This window comes from Xyrauchen texanus, chromosome 44 (genome assembly GCF_025860055.1).
Source record: "Xyrauchen texanus isolate HMW12.3.18 chromosome 44, RBS_HiC_50CHRs, whole genome shotgun sequence".
Classification (NCBI taxonomy): domain Eukaryota; kingdom Metazoa; phylum Chordata; class Actinopteri; order Cypriniformes; family Catostomidae; genus Xyrauchen; species Xyrauchen texanus.
This window is the reverse complement of record NC_068319.1, coordinates 4710975-4730720: the sequence shown is the minus strand read 5'-3', so window position 1 is coordinate 4730720 and position 19746 is coordinate 4710975. Positions and strand designations below refer to the sequence as shown.

General features: G+C 37.1%; 1 protein-coding gene and 1 long non-coding RNA gene across 2 annotated transcripts in view; both read left to right on the top strand.

Annotated features, from left to right (window-relative positions):
- LOC127636536 (CAP-Gly domain-containing linker protein 1-like) overlaps positions 1-19746 on the top strand; it is a 36411-nt gene that overhangs the window by 15515 nt on the left and 1150 nt on the right. The window contains 10 exon segments of the mRNA XM_052117128.1: positions 404-461; positions 762-991; positions 3558-3620; positions 11690-11775; positions 14099-14219; positions 14372-14409; positions 16153-16213; positions 16526-16682; positions 19264-19316; positions 19408-19520. Coding sequence (XP_051973088.1) covers positions 404-461; positions 762-991; positions 3558-3620; positions 11690-11775; positions 14099-14219; positions 14372-14409; positions 16153-16213; positions 16526-16682; positions 19264-19316; positions 19408-19520 — 980 coding nt within the window.
- Positions 16956-17724, top strand: LOC127636539 (uncharacterized). Its single transcript, XR_007969616.1, has 3 exons — positions 16956-17453; positions 17518-17581; positions 17677-17724. It is a non-coding gene; the product is annotated as an uncharacterized LOC127636539 (long non-coding RNA).

Below are 19746 nucleotides of genomic sequence, written 5' to 3'. Positions count from 1 at the left end.
TAAGCATTAAGTACTTACATACAACTGTATTTAATGAAAAACACTGTAGTACCACTGGTATTATGAAGCTTGAGTCTGTGGTTGTACTATGGCACCGGTACAGGCTACTGTGCAATACCAAGTTAACGTAGACGTGTCTATTGAAGCATTTACTTAATATTTGAGAACTGACTTTTTGACAGTCTGTTGACAGCCCTAGTTCCCTATTCATGAAAAGGTTTTTGATTCTTGGGGCATGTATATGCCTTCCTGATTTTTAGTTTCTAGACTCCAGCCAATATGGTGATCTGAAAACTGCTTTATACATTATTGAATTATTTACAGTTCAATGGAGTTACATCAATAGAATTGTTTCACTAATGTATATGTTAATATAATATTTTCTTTGTGTTTTTTACTTTAGAAACAGAAGTTTGACAGTGTATCAGAGGAATATAAGAAAACAAATCTAGCCATGCAAGGTAACTAAAAGTATGACTCATCAGATGCATTTATATGCTCAAGTAACTACCATTGAACATCTGATCCATTGTATATTTGCATCCCTGACCGTGTGGACCAGAGCAAACAGAATGATTTTTGCATGCTCATGAGATAAAACAGCCATTGCTAGCAGTGCCATCATTCACAACGGGACAATTTTGCACGCTCAGTAACTCAATTTCAGTGACTTCCTTTTTGGGGTAAAATGATCATATTAGCACAAATATTGCTGCATGAGCTGCTTTATTACCTTCCCTCCTCTCTGTATGTGACGGCAGAGATGGAGAAAAACAAGAAAATGGACAGAGAAAAGCTGAATACGGTTTCCAGAGAGAAGGAGGACCTGGAGAGGGAGGTAGCTGCCCGACAGAAGCAGGATCAGTTGGAGGGTGAGGAGAGAGAGCTTCAAATAAAGGAGTTGAAAGAGAAGTTGAGTAGAACAGCAGAGAGGAACGGCGAACTGGAACGGCAGCATGTGGAACTGCAGGCCTACAAGGACCAAATGCAGGTGACTGATTCTTTCCCTTGTAGAAAATCAGCCCAGAAGCCACTGCAAGCATATATTCTGTGTAGTGGTTGACCAAAGTGTTTTTCAAAAGCTGATCCGGATATATAGAGAGAAGGTTAACAAGCACAGACATAGAGGCCAGAGTCCAAAATGAATAAAATCCCAGATGTAGTTCATTTTTCAACCAAAATCCTTGAATAATCAGAAACAAAAATACTATTTGGCATATAACATGTGACTTTTAACAATAAAACACACCAGAGATTCTTATTTTGAAATGAACGAAGACTTGGCTCCGTCACAATGCTCTATATTTAATATTTATCAAATTAAGTTTATATGGCCTATATATTTTTATTATAATTATTATTCACAATATGTTGTAGACACTTATGTATTTTTCTTTGCATGCCCTTGCTTCAATTTAAGAAACATAATTATCAAAGGAACTCAGAGGAATAAAAAAACTATCGGTATTGATTTTTGTTGATAACCGATAGCTTCAAAAAGCAACTATCGGCATCGATTAAGCAGTAAAACTGATATATTTACAGTTGTGTATATATATATATATATAACTGATATATATATATATCGTTCTACCTCTACTTGATACTGCTATAAAAGCTTTGAGCATGGTTTTCTTCATTTATATCTTTGTTCTATTGTTTTTATTCGCTGTATTGCTTGTAATTAATTTTTTTGTTCTTATTGTATTACTGACTGTTTACTTATCTTGAATAATGAGGTTGTTTACATGCACACCAATACACTGATACTCCCAAAAATCTGCTTATTAGAAAAGAAAAGCACATTTACATGAGATTTGAAATAAGTAATTTTCTGCTTTTGACATCAAACCATGAAGAGGCATACACACAACACATACGCACATTGGATAAGCTGGTAAGAATGCTGGTAAAGATGTTTACATGCAACGAAAATTTGAGGTAATGGGCAAAAATCTACACGTGTCGACCTTACACCAATAAAGCAAAGCCTTTTAATGCGTTTACATGAGCACACACGTTGTCGGCTGCATAAACGGTGTAAGAACGTTCATGTAAATGCGCTCAATTACTTGAGAACTTGAAACAATGTTTACTCAAGTTAGTAAATTTTTTTGTTGTGGTATTGAAATTGGTGTTGAGAATCGTCAAATTTGCTTTCATATGTATGCAAAATGGACTTTATAGCTGAAGTGTGCAGAAATGAATCAGAATCCAATTAGAATTGAATTGAATCTTAATGTAATCGAATCTGGAAATCTGTATCAATACCAGCACTTAACTAGGCAAAAGGTTTATTAAAATCGTGAAAGAAATGGTGACCAGTCACATGATTTAAGTTATGCATGTTCTATTATACATTCATTTACATTTTAAGTAGGAGTGGGTAAAAATATTGATTTTTTTGATGCATCGTGATCTTCATTTTAAATCCCAAGGTCGATCTTTTACTCTATGCGCAACCCTCTACAACAATGAGAGGAAGTCACTTGCATTTGCAACCAAATTTCGTGCTATGCGACTAAAGTGAATATATTTGGAAACTTGCTGGTAAATGTTTAGATTTCACTCACCAGTAAATGTGTAGTATAGTGGTGTAGTATTCAACAGCAAGATCCTTTTACAGTGTGTTGAGAGTAATGTGTGTCCAAAGACGAGATGCTCAAGACCCATTTGTCATTGAATAATGTTGCTTAATACCCTTTCTGTTCTCTACAGTCAGTTTTTTAATTTTCTCACCTTTTCTCCCTATTTGGAATGGCCAATTCCCAATGCGCTCTAAGTCCTCGTGGTGGCGTAGTGACTCGCCTCAATCCGGGTGGTGGAGGACGAATCTCAGTTGCTTCCACGTTTGAGACTGTCAATCCGCACATCTTATCACATGGCTTGTTGAGCGCGTTATCGCGGAGACGTAGCGTGTGTGGAGGCTTCACACTATACTCCGCGGCCTCCACGCACAACTCAACATGCGCCCCACTGAGAGCGAGCCACATTATAGTGACCACGAGGAGGTTACCCCATGTGACTCTACCCTCCCTAGCAACAGGGCCAATTTGGTTGCTTAGGAGACCTGATTGTAGTCACTTAGAATGTTCTGGATTCAAACTCAGGACTTACAAGCTACCCAGGTCCCCCTACAGTCAGTTGTTGATCAAAAACAACTAAAATAATTCTAGACATGCAAGTCACAAATGAGATAAAGAGTCTCTCGTTAACATGCGCTCATTCACAGACGCTCTAAAAGAAATGCCGTTTTATTTAAAGAGACAGTACTGGTTTTAGAACGTGCTCAACAAATCGATGTAAATACTGATAAATAGTTACAATTATGTAATTTAACAAGAAACATGTAACAAGTGACATAAGATTGAGCTAAAACTTTTTTAAATTGTCCACAGTCATGGATATCAATTGATGCTGATAATTTCCAAAAGCCAGACAAATTTCAGAATAATTAGCCTCGTCATTGAACCAACTGATAAATCACAATGTGTTTTAGATTGATGTTTATTGGTCAGAAAGCAAGAGTGTAAAACAAGGTTTTTTCACACACACAGAATTCACAGTCTGCAGAGAAGCTGGAGCAACTGACACAGAGAAACAAGGAGTTGCAGGAGGAGGTAAACATGATTTATGTCTCGTATGTTATGACAAACACGATAGCTTTTCTCTTTGATGCAATTAAAGTAAGATTATTATTGTATATGTACCAGATCTCTGGCATGATGTGCATTACCACAGACAATAATTTGGACTCATAAACAGAAACGTGTTCCTCCACCTTGAAAGTTGTCCCTCCTCAACCTGATTTATGCATCTTTACACCTCAAATAAGCAACATCTTTTATTGAAGTATTAATATAAGTGCTTTAAAGAAAATACAAACTTTACATTTCTGCTTTTGAACCATCCCAAATGGTGCCCCATATAGACTTCTATTGTAAATGTATTAATGCAAATGTGTTTACTATTCATTTATACAAAATGAGTGACAGGTCATAATTATTGTCAGCGGTAATCAACAGCATGCCACAGATGGCAATATCAACCATAAGCCATAGTGGTCCAGCCATAGACATTGGAATATATCTTTAACCCTTTAAGCTCGGCCTTGACCAACACAAAATAGGTATCGTTTGAAAGCTTAGAAGCGCTACTTTCCAATGCATGCAGGCATTATGACCAAAACTGAACAAATGCTTTGACATTTCCAGACAAATCAGAAGTGATCCATTTTGATAATTTATAAAAATAATTGCACTGTACATATTATTGCAGTCAGTAAAAATGGAAATCTCATCAAATAGCTATGGAGTAGAATATAAGTTTTACTCACAGACAGTAATAGCTAAATATATTTCTTTGACAATTATGTTGGTGTTATTTATATGCCACATTTTCACTTATAACTTCACGAAAAATATCACAGACCATTCCTTAGAGGAGGTGATTATCTTTCACACGAACACACACACACACAATGTAATCAGATGCACAGATCATTAGATAATCCACATGAAGCACAAAATTACAAATGGCCACCAGGAGATGGCGCCACGACTCGATGCAGACTCGTTGAGTCAAAAGACACTGATTCTGTGAAATCTCATTACTAAACTCATGTGTGCATTCTATGCAAACCTTCAGTCATTGTTGTGTTTGCATGTGTAATTAGTTCTTATGTACAGTTATAATGTTTTATTTGTTTGGAGAGGCTTTTGGACACACGAGACGTTTTTGGACACTATGATAAATAAGTTTGTAATGCTATAACTTTTGATAGCTTTGTCATATCAACACAGAATTTTTCCTCAGATACAGTTGACATGATTGGGAGCAAAACAGGGTACAAGTCCAGTTTTTCAGAGCCACCACATATTTTCAGAGATATATAATGTGAAATCAGCAAAAATAAGATAAAAAGGACATTTATTGCTCATTTGTGGGTGATTTCTCTGCAGTTTCTTATGCTGAGAGTCTCAGAATGTATCATAATCTATATAATGAAAAATGTGAAAAGTTTTCTTTACAATGATACTAAACCCTTTTTTTTTGTCCAGTTATAAGCCTTTTTTGTATACCACTGAAACAGGAAATCTTTAAAAACACCTTCAGATCTTAAAGGGTTAAAAAGCTAGCCAAAGATACATCATGATTAATATCACTGCTTGATACTTTGGAATCTTTTTATGATGTAATTTGATTGTCATATATTGTTTCATGGGTAACATCTGCTTGCTGAGAGATTGCAAATATTTGTCAAAGTGAAATTATGATTGTCATAAAGCACAATTTGATTTCACTGTCCTCCAACAAATTCCTCACTTTCAATACAGTAAAATATATAATTGCAAATTGCAAAAAAGTTATGAAAAATGCTAAAGGTAAGTTCATAATATAACATTGTGTTTGGTTGTATGAAACCGCCTGTTATGATTCAAACTGTTTAGTTTAGCTTTGGGTTGTAAACAGTTCTGCATGTGTAGTTAAAGTGGCAATAATAGATTTCTCACTATACAACAGTAAAATAAAAACAACTGATAATTAATGCATGAATCCACTACAGCTGACCGCCTGCAGGCTTCATGCAAACATGTTCTGTGTGCTCATACATGGCCTTACGTAATCACACAAATGGCCAGTGCTCATCAGAGGAGACTTTGCCCCCTGGGTTTGTACTTTTCACATACTGCAGGTCTATGTAAAAGAGTTTCCGCACCTCTGATGTCATTGGTTCTCGAGCGAATCCGGGCGTCTTTAGTCATTTATCTTTTAGGACAGAGTTTCACCTGTAATGGTCGAGATGGTGTTGTTGGTTTAGGCTTTGCTGTTGCTGTTTTTTTATAGAAACAATAACCTGATGGTCTTGATTTGAGGTAATTAGGATGGATAAACCCTGCCAAGCTTGCTCTATTAACCATCTGCACACAGTTAATACAAATTCATTTATAAAACAAGGATTATTTTGGTTTGCTATTGTCTTTTTAAACTCTGGAATTCCATTTGCATTTCTTATTGGGATTTATTGCTGTAAGCAGTCTGTTGTGATGAGACCAAATGATGAGATTATTTCATGTTTTAACAAAACCGATTCTTGCAGAAAGTGTATACACAGACTTTTTAATTGACTTTGATTGTAAAAGCTGTCATAATGTGTATCGTTATCTACACGTTGTCACATTAACAACTTTCCAGTCATTTCTCTTATTTAAATCTCACGAGCCTGACTATTCTTGGTTCATTTCGAACTGGACGTGACGAAATTAATGACTTTAGGTTCACTGTTTTTCATGAACTAAAAAGAATTGGCTGATTAGAGTAATTCGTTTATAAGGTAGCGCTGTTTTAGTTTCAAAAGAACTGGCTCATAAGAGTCATTCTTTCTAATCAGCCTAATCTGGTTGTGCTTTATGTTTTACACTGTAAATTCAAAAGAACCAACTCATGAGTCATTCGTCGGGAGTCGTCATTATCTGTTGGATAAAAGCATCTGCTAAATGAATAAATGTTGATTCAAAAGAACTGACTCATGAGACATTTGTTCTGGAGTCGTCACTGTTTGTTAAATGCTGTAGAATTATAAGAGTTATAGACCTTATTCACGCTAGGGCCATCTTTGATTTTTAATGGGAATGACAACGAGACTGTGAGGGATAGACTTTATAAAGCTCCTAGATTTCACCAGATTTTCCACAACTCATGTTGTCTAAAGTTCTTTGTCTTCTGAATGTTCTTGGACAGATATTTAATCAATGTTTTCCTCGGAACGATCCAAAAACACTTCAAACTGCTGTACAGCCCATTGAAGAGACTGTAAGTCTATCACTCACAGCCTCGTTGTCGCTAGTGTGAATAAGAGTTCTATCAGGAAGACTCGCAGACTTGAGTGAAATTTAAGATGACAATTATTTGATGAATATAAAACAGAAATGTAATGTCTTTCTTTGGCGTAGGCCCCGTCTGCTGGTTTGAAGAAGTTGTACTCTGAACCGCTATATCCTGCCGGAGGCAGGGGCGAGGAGCCTACCCCTGTGCAGGGCGGGACTCAACTGGTGGTGGTGGGGTGGTGGAGGTTGCCGTGTTAGCACACTGAAACAGCAATGTGATCGATTGTGAGCAGACATATAAAACAATGGCTGACATGTGATTGGCTAGGAATTACCCAGCTAATGGTCAGATGATGTACAGCTGATGTACTTCCCGCTAGATCTACGCTGCGCTTACATTTATTTGCTCAGGAATCGGACTCAACTGGTCGCACTGTATGTTTCGTGCTGTAGATTCAAAAGAATCGAGTCATAAGAGTTATTTGCTTGGGAATTAGACTACACCGGTCGTGCTCAATGTTTTGTGCTGCTGTTGCAGCTGAATGGTCACAAGATATACTGTCATTTGCCAAGTATTTTAGCACAGCGTCCTGTCTACAGCGGCAGAAGAATGCACGGCCCCCAACCCTAGTTAGTACCATAAAAATAGTCCATATGTGCTCTATTCCAAGTCTTTAGAAGCCATATGATAACCTTTTGTGTGGAGAAAAATTACATCTAAGTAATTGTTTTCTGAAATCCATTTTAGCTCATATTTCATATTTGTACCATATTTTTACATCAGTGACTCCCACTGGTTCTTGAATGTTTGACGATTTTCTGTGAAAAACTACTTTTAATTAAATTCTCAGTCCCCATTCACTTTCACTGTATGGGAAAGGGCAGCATGAACAAGAAAAAGCAAGTCAGTTGGGTTTGTTATGACATGAGGGTGTGTAAATGTTGACAGAATTAGCATTTTTGTGTGAACTATTCCTGTTTTTTGGGTAAAAAAAAAAAAAAAAACTGTTACAACAACCCTTTTGCAACCTCTTACAAATAGACATTTGTACCAAGGTTTTTAAAAAATAATTAATTTAGGTCAGCTTAAATACAAAAAGCTTTTTTCTCTCACACACTCTCTATTAAGTCTCTAACACATTCTTCACTGCAGCTTTACAAACAAATTTCAAGAAATTAGAAAAATATGCAAGGCTTTGCTCAAAGGGTTTCCACTCTAGCTGATGTCATCAAAGAGACAAACACGGATCCTCACACCACAGAGACAGAGAGAGACACATCTGTTAGCTTATAAGGATGAATGAACATTGAGGATGAGAATGGACTTATGATGGAGAATAGCAGAAGGTGGTAGGCGGGGACAGAAGCGGGTGGGTCTGAGAGGGGCGGGGCTTGTCATCCTTACATAATAAAGCTGCCCTGTGTTAAGCTGTTCAGAGTGTGTTTTTGCGCAAACGTGAGCGTGTTCAGGATTGGCTGCTTGTGCACGCTCTGTGAGCATCGCTCTGTCTGCTGGGGGCCGAAGGGGCTGTATTATTGATAGGACACATTTGTTTGGAAAGAACAGGAAGGACACAGCAGCATGGATGTGACAGCACTCCATCAAAACTACACAAGCAGTGTTTATACTCCTTGCTTTCAGGTAATTATCTCTATGCTGTAGTATTGGCCAATATTATGGTTTTGTTTTTTCAAGATTGTACTGTAGATTGTAATGTTGTAATGCCTGATTTCACTTGAAGCATTTAAATTGATAGATTTAGCTTTAGTGTAATACTGTTTTGCCTTTTACTGTTATTGTTTTTACACTAAAAGCTGATATTCCATCCCAAGATTGACCTTTTATATTTACTTTTAAGTTTACTTCAGTTTTTGTTTTGTTGATTTATTATATCTGTTAAGTAAATAGCAATTGAACTGCATAGTTTTGGTGCTGTTGTTAATTTTTTTAATTATTATTTCCTAATGTACAAAGTTAGAAGATTTCCTGTGTAATTAAAAGCATTAGATGAGAGAGAATTTTTAGGCAAAATGGACATTATTATTGAAATGGACCCAAATGAATCAGAACAGAATCAAATACCGAAATCAAATCAAAGCAAGAGCTTGTGAACTCCGAATCTAATCAAATCCAGACAAAAACAACCGTCAAAGGCAAACCGTATTGATTTTTTTTTATTAAGGTTTATTAAGACATTAAATTGAACTTTGATGCCATTTTTGCCTTAAACCTGATTGGTCATCATATTGCTTATCGGTCATAAAAATAATTATAGGCTGTCAATAGCGTCAAACTTTTAACTCTGGTCCATCCTTATGTTTTAGGTTTATACTAGGCTGTGATGAAAAGCCTGATATTTTGTGTTTACTTTGAATGTGTAGCATCATATAGATTTTTTTTGCAATTGTTTTTTTTGTGTGCATATTTTGCATGGTATTTCTGTAAGTAACAGAGACTTTAAGCCACGAAAATGGGGTGAAGAATGCTTTCACCTCGGTGTTTCTGTATGAAACAGTTGTTTGATGATATCATTGATGACATCATTCCCCCAGCATCATGGATTCTCTCAGGCTTTCTCAATGTAAACACAGTTTCCCTCAGAGAGATGTGTGCTGGCAAATCTCTGCTGGTTCATAATAAAACATTGATGTTTTTTCTTGACATTTAGATTAAATTAATTAACCGCTTGGCCAGTTGTAGGCATTTGTGCTGTAGAGTGTAATTAACGCTTGTGTCTGATGAAGACTAGTTGGTTAAAGTGGGCCAACACCAGCTTGATGGATTGAATTATGGGTCTCCAGGGAGATCAGTCTGACTTTGCCAGATGTGACGGTTGAATGTTTGACATGCAATATTTCTAAATATTTGTATGCATGCATACATTTATCCTAAATCTGTTTTATGTTACTTTTTACTCTGACTTAAACGAGAGCACAAACTCTTTTTGATTGTACTATGTGATAGGGTATGATGTGTATTATGAAAAAAAAAAACATGAAAGCCAAATTAAACATTTCTTATTGAGAATACAGATCATTACATGCGTTACATGACAAAAATCACATAAAATATATATTTGATAAGATGTTTGTCATGTATACATTTTTTGGGGGGGTTATGCAAGGTATTTTGGTTGGTTTTGGAATGGAGCCTCTTAGAGGACAGGGTTAGAATTGTTTTTCTGTAATAGTTTTGTGTTCCTTCGCAATAGTTTGTGTTTCCTCACAATACATTTACCATGGTTTTACTATAGTAACCATATTGTAACCTTGATATAGTAAAACCATAGTAATAATATATAAAAACAAAAACTATGGTAATGAAAATAAAAAAATTGTATTTGAACAAAAAACTGCTATCTATCTATCTATTACAATAGTAATATAGTAAAACCATTGTTAAACTATGGTATTTGTATAATAAAACTATAATAACTACAAAATTATTATTTTTATGACCATAGTTTTCATTTTCCTGTATTATCACTATGGTTTCACTAAAACTGTAATGGGTAAAATATGGTTACTGTAGTAAAACCATGGTCAATTTATTGCGAGGGAACGCAAAACGTATTGCGAGGGAACAAACTATTGCGAGGGAACGCAAACGTATTGCGAGGGAACAGAAACTATTGCGAGGGAACGCAAACTGTTGCGAGGGAACGCAAACTGTTGCGAGGGAACGGAAACTGTTGCGAGGGAACGGAAACTGTTGCGAGGGAAAGCAAACTGTTGCGAGGGAACCCAAACTGTTGCGAGGAACGGAAACTGTTGCGAAGGAACGGTAACTATTGAGAGGGAACGCAAACGTATTGCTAGGGAACGCAAACGTATTGCGAGGGAACCCAAACTGTTGCGAGGGAACCCAAACTGTTGCGAGGGAACGCAAACTGTTGCGAGGGAACCCAAACTGTTGCGAGGGAACCCAAACTGTTGCGAGAGAACCCAAACTGTTGCGAGAGAACCCAAACTGTTGCGAGAGAACCCAAACTGTTGCGAGAGAACCCAAACTGTTGCGAGGGAACCCAAACTGTTGCGAGGGAACCCAAACTGTTGCGAGGGAACCCAAACTGTTGCGAGAGAATCCAAACTGTTGGCAGAGAACCCAAACTATTGCGAGAGAATCCAAACTGTTGGCAGAGAACCCAAACTATTGAGAGAGAATCCAAACTGTTGGCAGAGAACCCAAACTGTTGCGAGGGAACCCAAACTGTTGCGAGGGAACCCAAACTGTTTCAAGGGAACCCAAACTGTTGCGAGAGAACCCAAACTGTTGGCAGAGAACCCAAACTGTTGGCAGAGAACCCAAACTGTTGCGAGAGAACCCAAACTATTGCGAGGGAACACAAACTATTGCGAGGGAACCTCATAATTTTTTTTTCCTTTTCTTTTTTTTGTTTAAATGCCTGATTTCACTTCAATGCCTAAAAGAGTACCATCAATGGAAGCATCAAATGGTTAATGTCACAAATTTGCTTGTTTAATTAGTGTCCTAGAATTATTACAGAATCTGAAGCCGTTCTTCTTTATTTTATGTTCTAACATTTCTTTCTTTATACCTTGTGAAATCCTAAAACTCTCTGTTCATTTCCAGGTTCATTTGGAAGCTAGATTTAGCCACCCTACGCACATGAGGTCATTTATTGATCTGTCAAACTAGAGGGAAGTTAAATAAATTGTCAATGTGGAACACTTTGTATATCAACAGGACGACTCAATGTTTTGCTCTCTGAGTGGCTGTAGAAGCAAACACTTGAACATGCTTTGCCCATTTTAAGATGTTTTTCCTAAAATCCCTCTCTTTTTCTTCTTTACCCCATCCTTTTGTCTTTTGTTTTATTTGTTTTCATCCCCTTCACCAGCTTGAAGCCCTGAAGCAGCAGAACTCGAAGTATCAGGAACAGTTGAGTTCAGAAATGCAGCACATCGGAAGCCTTCGCAAAGAAACGTGAGTAACCGTCCTCATGTACTTTTGACGTCAACCAAAGCATTTTCTGTTTATTGACTAAACAGTTTTTGGTTTTTTCATATTTATGCAGGCCTTTTATCGTTATTAATAGTAGAGAATGAACAGTAAAAATGACCCAATGGCCCACAGCTGCAGTGATTAAACACCATTTAAAGTGATTTAACTGCATCTCATTAAATTACGTTTCATGCCTATTAAAGGATCTTGACTTGATTAGTTGGTTGAATACCATGATTTCATCATTGTGGTGATTAAACTTGATCTGTGAGAGTATGAGCAGAGAAAACATCACAAGTTTAGATGCTCATTAATGCTTAGATTTCTGTGTAAGAATAGACATATGCTGTTGTGGCCTGTTGGTCAGCACACTTGGTCAAAAACTTGTTTAGGCATCACAAATATGAGTCTTGCACATAGCCATAAAACAGAAGGAAAAAGTGTTGTGGCCTAGCAGTTATCTAATATGGACCAATTTGGCATGATCGAAAGCGTTTTCTGATAATGACCCCCCCCCTTCAAATAAATGGCATTCGCAACTATGGGTGGGCAACTTAAGCAAAAATGTATCGTGCAATATTGTCAAAATTGGCCGATTATGATATATATATCACAATATGGGAGTGCATTTTATCAATACAATTGTTTTATTTATTATTTATTTTATCTACTCCACATTGTTTTTCTCATTTGCGTTTACTTTTTATTCTGAAACGAAACTCTGCAACACATATTTGTTTTAGTCTAGTCTTTTTTTATTTATTTTTTTATTAATTCAAGTTCCTCTATGGCTGGCATAACAGTCATCCATAGTAGTATCCTCACGTCAGTTCATATTTTGTTATTTTTATTAGATAATGAAGAAGAAAAGTGTTCTAAATTGAAGCGAGGGCATGCAAAAAAAAATAAAAAATGCGACTATATTGAAACATGCCCTTTTATATCTTGTGAATAATATTAAACCTTGTTCCTCATTAAATCTCATTTGCCTAATTTACTTAGTACTTAATATAGAGCATTGTAACTGGGCCAAGTCACTGTAATTTCAAAATAAGAGTCCCCGGTGTGTTTTGGGCTTATATTTAAAATAATTGGCATTATGCACCAATTATTTGAAAAAAAATTATTTGGATGATTTATACTGCATCTGATATTTTATTCATACAAATTTGTTATCAGCCTTTCCCAGTACCTTAGTTATCGGTATCAGCAAAATCTACTATCTGTCGACCTCTAGACGTCTCCAGTGATGCGAGGAGGTATCTGCGTGAAGCCTCTCTGGAACTCTTGAGCTGGAGATACTCAGAGCAGAAAGCTTCAGAAGTGAAAATCTCTCCTCCAGGGAGTTTTATGTAACCGCGTCTCTCCAGCTTCAACTGCTGTTCTCCGCCTGTCTAATGTTCTCCCCTCCATGTGAGATCCCACAGAGCTCCTTTCATAAACTCTACGCTCTGCTGATCTTCTGATGCTCATAAATATGTATCGTTGTATAATGCCATCATTTTAAAGATGCTATGGTCTTTTTGTTTCTTTAAATTGATCATGTTATGCTTTATTTAATATTGCATCTTCATTTTTAATGTCTTAGTTTTACGATGCCACATTTGTTGGTTGCGATCTGTTATACGGAGACTTCAGCTTGAGTTTCCGCTTGTGTTCCGACTATGGCCTGACACTGGCTGCTGCTTTTGAGCATGTGTGATTTGATTTATTCCTGCATCATAATGCACTCTGGGTAAAAACAGATTGGCTCATTCGTTACACATGAGGAAGGTGACGCTGACCTTTCTTGCTTATGATTGTTTTGGTGCTTTTAGTAATGAAATACTCATGACATACTTTTTTTTTTTTGTCAGATGTTGCTTTTATCATACAAATTATATGTTGGTTATTGAAACGACATATATATATATTTGGATGATTTATACTGCATCATCAAATCAGCCATTTTAATACAGTACAATTGTCAAATGTCTTATCAAAATAGGTTTATATGGTTTTAATTGCCTAATAAATAGTACATTGTGATCGTCCATGATTTAATGGGATAGGGTAAGTAGAGAGGTGACAGGAAATGAGAGGGGGAGAAGAGTGGGAATGGGATCAGGAAAGGACCTCGAACTCAGGTCATCTGCGATGCATCAGCACTATAATGTCTTGAGCACAGCTCATGATATCTCCCGGTCAGTTTGGAATGGCATACTATCCATACTACTCCTACAACTTCTGCCATGTCTGTTTATGGCATAAATAGTAAGGGCAGTATGCAATTCCGAACTCAGTGTCTCTTTCTCTCTCTCTGCAGTAAAGAGCTACAGCTGGCAGCCAGTCAGAAGTCTCAGAGGCAGGTGTCGCTTCAGGATGATAAAGGGACATTGGCTCAGGACCTGGATGTCTGTCGGCAGGACGTCCACACGCAGCAGAAGGTGTTTATTTTTCTGTGTCCTGCTTACAGCTGTGTTAGATCTGCTTGTTTTTCTGACAGATCTTCTAAAATGTGACATTCTGTGACATTTACTAATGGTTTGAAGGATTAAGACTAATGTAGGATTAATGTTTTTATTTTTATCATCTTAAGGACGAGACACTCACCAGCCAGCTGGAGATTACAGAGAGGTAAGTAGCTATAACATATCTCTGATGCTTTTTTTTGTTTGTTTTTTTACTTAATTCTCTAAATAACACTAACAAGATTAATACATTTTTTAACTTCCACTGACTACAATCTAGAAAGATCTTCATATACTTATGAGGAGATTCAAATTACAGTTGATTTCTGATTGGCGTTTTCAACCAGATTTACAGTAATGCACTTATAATGGAAATCTATGGGACAGGGCATTCTGGAAGATTAAAAACATAAATTGACAAACCTGTGAAGAAAATGTCCTGGTCCCACTTTACTCCAAAATCAAAAGGAAAAAAATACAAAAAATTATGAATGATAGCTATTTTAAGTACCATTAAGGTCTTTTACATTGTGACAATATGTAACATGGCAGTTACCGCACAATTATCCTTACCATAATGCAAAAAAGATGGTTTTATGATATTCTCATTACCGCAATATGAAACGAACTGATATATTATTTAAATTGTAAAATATTTGTATTTATTTATTTCCCCTTTTCTCCCAATTTGGAATGCCCAATATCCACTACTTATTATGTCCTCGTGGTGGCACGGTTGCTCACTTCAATCCGGGTGGTGGAGGACAAGTCTCAGTTGCCTTCGCTTCTGAGACCGTCAATCCGCGCATCTTATCACGTGACTCGTTGTGCATGACACCGCGGAGACTCACGGCATGTGGAGGCTCATGCTACTCTCCGCGATCCACGCACAATTCACCACATGCCCCATTGAGAGCGAGAACCACTAATCGTGACCACCAGCAGGTTACCCCATGTGACTCTACCCTCCCTAGCAACCGGGCCAATTTGGTTGCTTAGGAGACCTGGCTGGAGTCACTCAGCACACCCTGGATTCAAACTCGCGACTCTAGAGATGGTAGTCAGTGTCAATACTCGCTGAGCAACCCAGGCCCCCTAAATTGATATTAATACATCATAGTTGTACTTCCTTGGTACTGCCTTTCATTTTCAGTCCGCTCCATGTTACAGTATTTTGGGATAGTTATGTCATGTTACATCATATTGTGCAAAAATGAGAGAGTTTACCGGCTTTACATGGTCGTGACCAGAGTTGAAAAATCTAAATTATTTGGATTGAACCTGGAACAATACTTCAATTTCATTCAACCAAATGTAATGAATAGCGCATGCTTGATATTCTTTTATTTCCACTAAGTAAAATCTGGAAAGATTGTTGCATTATGAAAAGATCAAATGTACAGTTTGTTTCTGTGGGGAGTCCTATTTCTTTTACTGCATAGAAAGCATCAGGACTCAGTATTTTACATCAGTATTGTCTGTCATCAGAGATTAAGAGCAGCTCAATATTAGTAGTGACTCTAAAAAGAGCTATGTTTGAGGACACATGCAAGCTGGAAGCTTCAAATGGGATTTTATCCGCAGGGAAATGTATTTGTCTATACATGTTCTTCAGGCATCAGTTAAACATGTTTTATGATGTACCAAGATTAGCACATCTAGAAGTGAGGATTGCTGTTTAGTTTTATGATAAATGAGCTCATAGGATGGTACTCATATGTTCCTCTCCCTTAAAATAGTTCACTGTCTCATTCAATGCTATTTCATGTTTTTCCATAAGCGTTTAATCTTTGGAGCACCATTGGAAGATGGTGTTAACGCATGTTCTCAGAGTGCATATGGCTTTGTTGGACTATAAATCCAACAATGGTCGTAGTAAGCTTTTAAACAGGGTTGTCTGTTCTCACAGGGTGAACTCCAATGCACTGATGTCTGATAAAGACAAAGAGCTCGAGAGACTACGAAATGAGGTAAGAGCTTTGACTGATGGGTTTCATAAGTCTAACTAAACCACTGGATAATTTTTTTCAAAGCATGTTTTGGCCGCTGTGGATTTTGAATTAAGTAAATTCTATGTACAATTAAATGCTGTTTGTAGATTAGTTTCATGTTAAATTGTATCCAGTGTTTTTGTTAAACTAAAATACTTAATGAAATTTAGGCTTAGGACTCTATAAAGACCTATAAAGTAATTTGTCATTCCTTTATCCTAGTTTTTAGGCATATCTAGGCATGAATAAATGATTATTAATGATATAAAGACAGGTTGTTGTGATCACCAGATCGCCGTTTTGCGTGGAGAGAATGCCATGGCCAAAACGCTCCAATCGGCTGTGAAGTCTCTGGAGAGGGACAAAGCTCTGCTGCAGAGCCGAGTGAACAGCCTGGAGCAGAATCTGGAGGGACGGCAGATGGGGAATGGAGACGGAGTTATGTCAGGTCAGTCAGCGCGTTTTACCGTGCTCACACGGTTCTCTGGAAAACCCGGTCCTAAATGGGCAATCGTGCCTCCAGCAGTCTGATATGTCTGAACAAGGACCACGGTCAATCAGGTATTGCGACAGTTATCATCTTAACTACTTGTATCATATCACTCTGAATAAAATAATTTAATCTCAGATTACTATTTTATGGCCATTTATTTATTTATATGGCAAGTAGTTGTGTAATAAGCAGGGTAATGAGCAGTCAGACAGTAGGGCTGGGCGATATATAGAAACTTTGTGAAAGTGACGTGTCAAAATAAAAGCTCCAAGTGAAAGTGGCATGTCAAAGTGACGTGTCAAAATAAAAGCTCCAGGTGAAAGTGGTGTCAAAATAAAAGCTCCAGGTGAAAGTGATGTCAAAATAAAAGCTCCAGGTGAAAGTGATGTCAAAATAAAAGCTCCAGGTCAAAGTGACGTGTCAAAATAAAAGTTCTAAGTGAAAGTGACGTGTCAAAATAAAAGCTCCAGGTCAAAGTGACGTGTCAAAATAAAAGCTCCAAGTGAAAGTGACGTGTCAAAATAAAAGCTCCAAGTGAAAGTGACGTGTCAAAATAAAAGCTCCAGGTCAAAGTGACGTGTCAAAATAAAAGCTCCAAGTGAAAGTGACGTGTCAAAATAAAAGCTCCAAGTGAAAGTGACGTGTCAAAATAAAAGCTCCAGGTCAAAGTGACGTGTCAAAATAAAAGCTCCAGGTCAAAGTGACGTGTCAAAATAAAAGCTCCAGGTGAAAGTGACGTGTCAAATTAAAAGCTCCAGGTGAAAGTGACGTGTCAAAATAAAAGCACCAGGTGAAAGTGACGTGTCAAAATAAAAGCTCCAGGTGAAAGTGACGTGTCAAAATAAAAGCACCAGGTCAAAGTGACGTGTCAAAATAAAAGCTCCAAGTGAAAGTGGTGTGTCAATATAAAAGCGCCAGGTCAAAGTGACTGTCAAAATAAAAGCGCCAGGTCAAAGTGACTGTCAAAATAAAAGCTTCAGGTCAAAGTGATGTCAAAATAAAAGCTCCAGGTGGAAGTGACGTGTCAAAATAAAAGCTCCAGGTCAAAGTGACGTGTCAAAATAAAAGCTCCAGGTCAAAGTGACGTGTCAAAATAAAAGCTCCAGGTCAAAGTGACGTGTCAAAATAAAAGCTCCAAGTGAACGTGACTGTCAAAATAAAAGCTCCAGGTGGAAGTGACGTGTCAAAATAAAAGCTCCAGGTCAAAGTGACGTGTCAAAATAAAAGCTCCAGGTCAAAGTGACGTGTCAAAATAAAAGCTCCAGGTGAAAGTGATGTGTCAAATTAAAAGCTCCAGGTGAAAGTGACGTGTCAAAATAAAAGCACCAGGTGAAAGTGACGTGTCAAAATAAAAGCTCCAGGTGAAAGTGACGTGTCAAAATAAAAGCACCAGGTCAAAGTGACGTGTCAAAATAAAAGCTCCAAGTGAAAGTGGTGTGTCAATATAAAAGCGCCAGGTCAAAGTGACTGTCAAAATAAAAGCGCCAGGTCAAAGTGACTGTCAAAATAAAAGCTCCAGGTCAAAGTGACGTGTCAAAATAAAAGCTCCAGGTCAAAGTGACGTGTCAAAATAAAAGCTCCAGGTCAAAGTGACGTGTCAAAATAAAAGCTCCAAGTGAACGTGACTGTCAAAATAAAAGCTCCAGGTGAAAGTGACTGTCAAAATAAAAGCTCTACCTTCTTCATTCACTGAACATTTTTAATAAAAAAATATATCAAGGTAAATAATGCTTTTTATTAAGCTACTATGTCTCATTGAATATAAAATATAAATTTGCATATCACTGACAAATATTAGATCACATTCTCCCTCGTGTCCCTTGAGGAAACGTTACTTTATTATTTTTAATAGATTTTTATTTAATACTTTTAATAAATTGAATCTACTTTGCTACAATAGCTTGAATGGTTTGGATGAAATGATGGTTCCTCTGATTAAAAAAAAAAAAAAAAAGCCATTTCAGAACTTTGAGCCATTTCAGAACAAATACATAATTAGAGAGATAAATATTTTTCAATAGGCTGAAAAATATCGAGGTATAATTTCTTTAGCCATATCGCTCAGCCCTATCAGACGGTCATTTTCACCAAAATATACACCAACAGAACTCTGACTAAAAGCCAGAGGTGTAATTCAGCTGTTTCTGGAGACTCTGATATCTCTTTCTTCTCCCATAATAACATAATTTTAACTTATGTCAATATTTCATGGGCATTTATTATTTATTTGACAAGTAGTTGTGTAAGAGGTGGTATAACGAGCTGTCAAATGGTCATTTTCACCAATATATATACACCAGCAGAACTCTAGCGCAAACCAAAAGTTGAATTCAGCTGTCTCTTTCTTCTCACCTAATTCCATTAACATAACATGTAATAAGCTGGGTAATGTGCAGTCAGACGGTCATTTTCACAATATAAACTTTCAATGCAGTATTTCAAGTTCCATGAGGACAGATCAATTGCTTGACACTAAAATCTTCCTGTCACATGTAGTGCAAAATGTAACTTATTTGTTTGTGTGTCTCCACTTCAGGGGATGCTGCTATTGACCAACTTCGAGAAGAGAAAGTGTTTGCAGAGGGACAGGTACAACTCATCTATTCTGTATTGGTTAATGGTTATGGGATATGTTGTGTGTAAATGTCTAAAATACGCCACTGTTTTTTAAATGGATCAGATCAACTTCCTGAACTCGGTTATTGTGGATCTCCAGAAGAAGAATGAAGAACTGAAGGTGAAACTGAAGAAAATGGCGTTGACAGAGTTCAACGGAAATTGTGAGAATGACGGGTGAGTCCAATTCAGCTTTAATATCTTGACCTTCTGATCAGTCTGGCTGATCTTTGCACAGGCACGCTTGTGAATTGTGTTCTCGATTGCAAAATCAAGCTTGCGTTTGTGGTACCGTACTTGCGTAGATTGTTTTGAACCTTAAAGTTTAGTCTAACTAGACTTGATGCAAACAAATGATAAATGGCATCTCTTTTCCAATAATCTGGATTTTTGTTCTTACCAG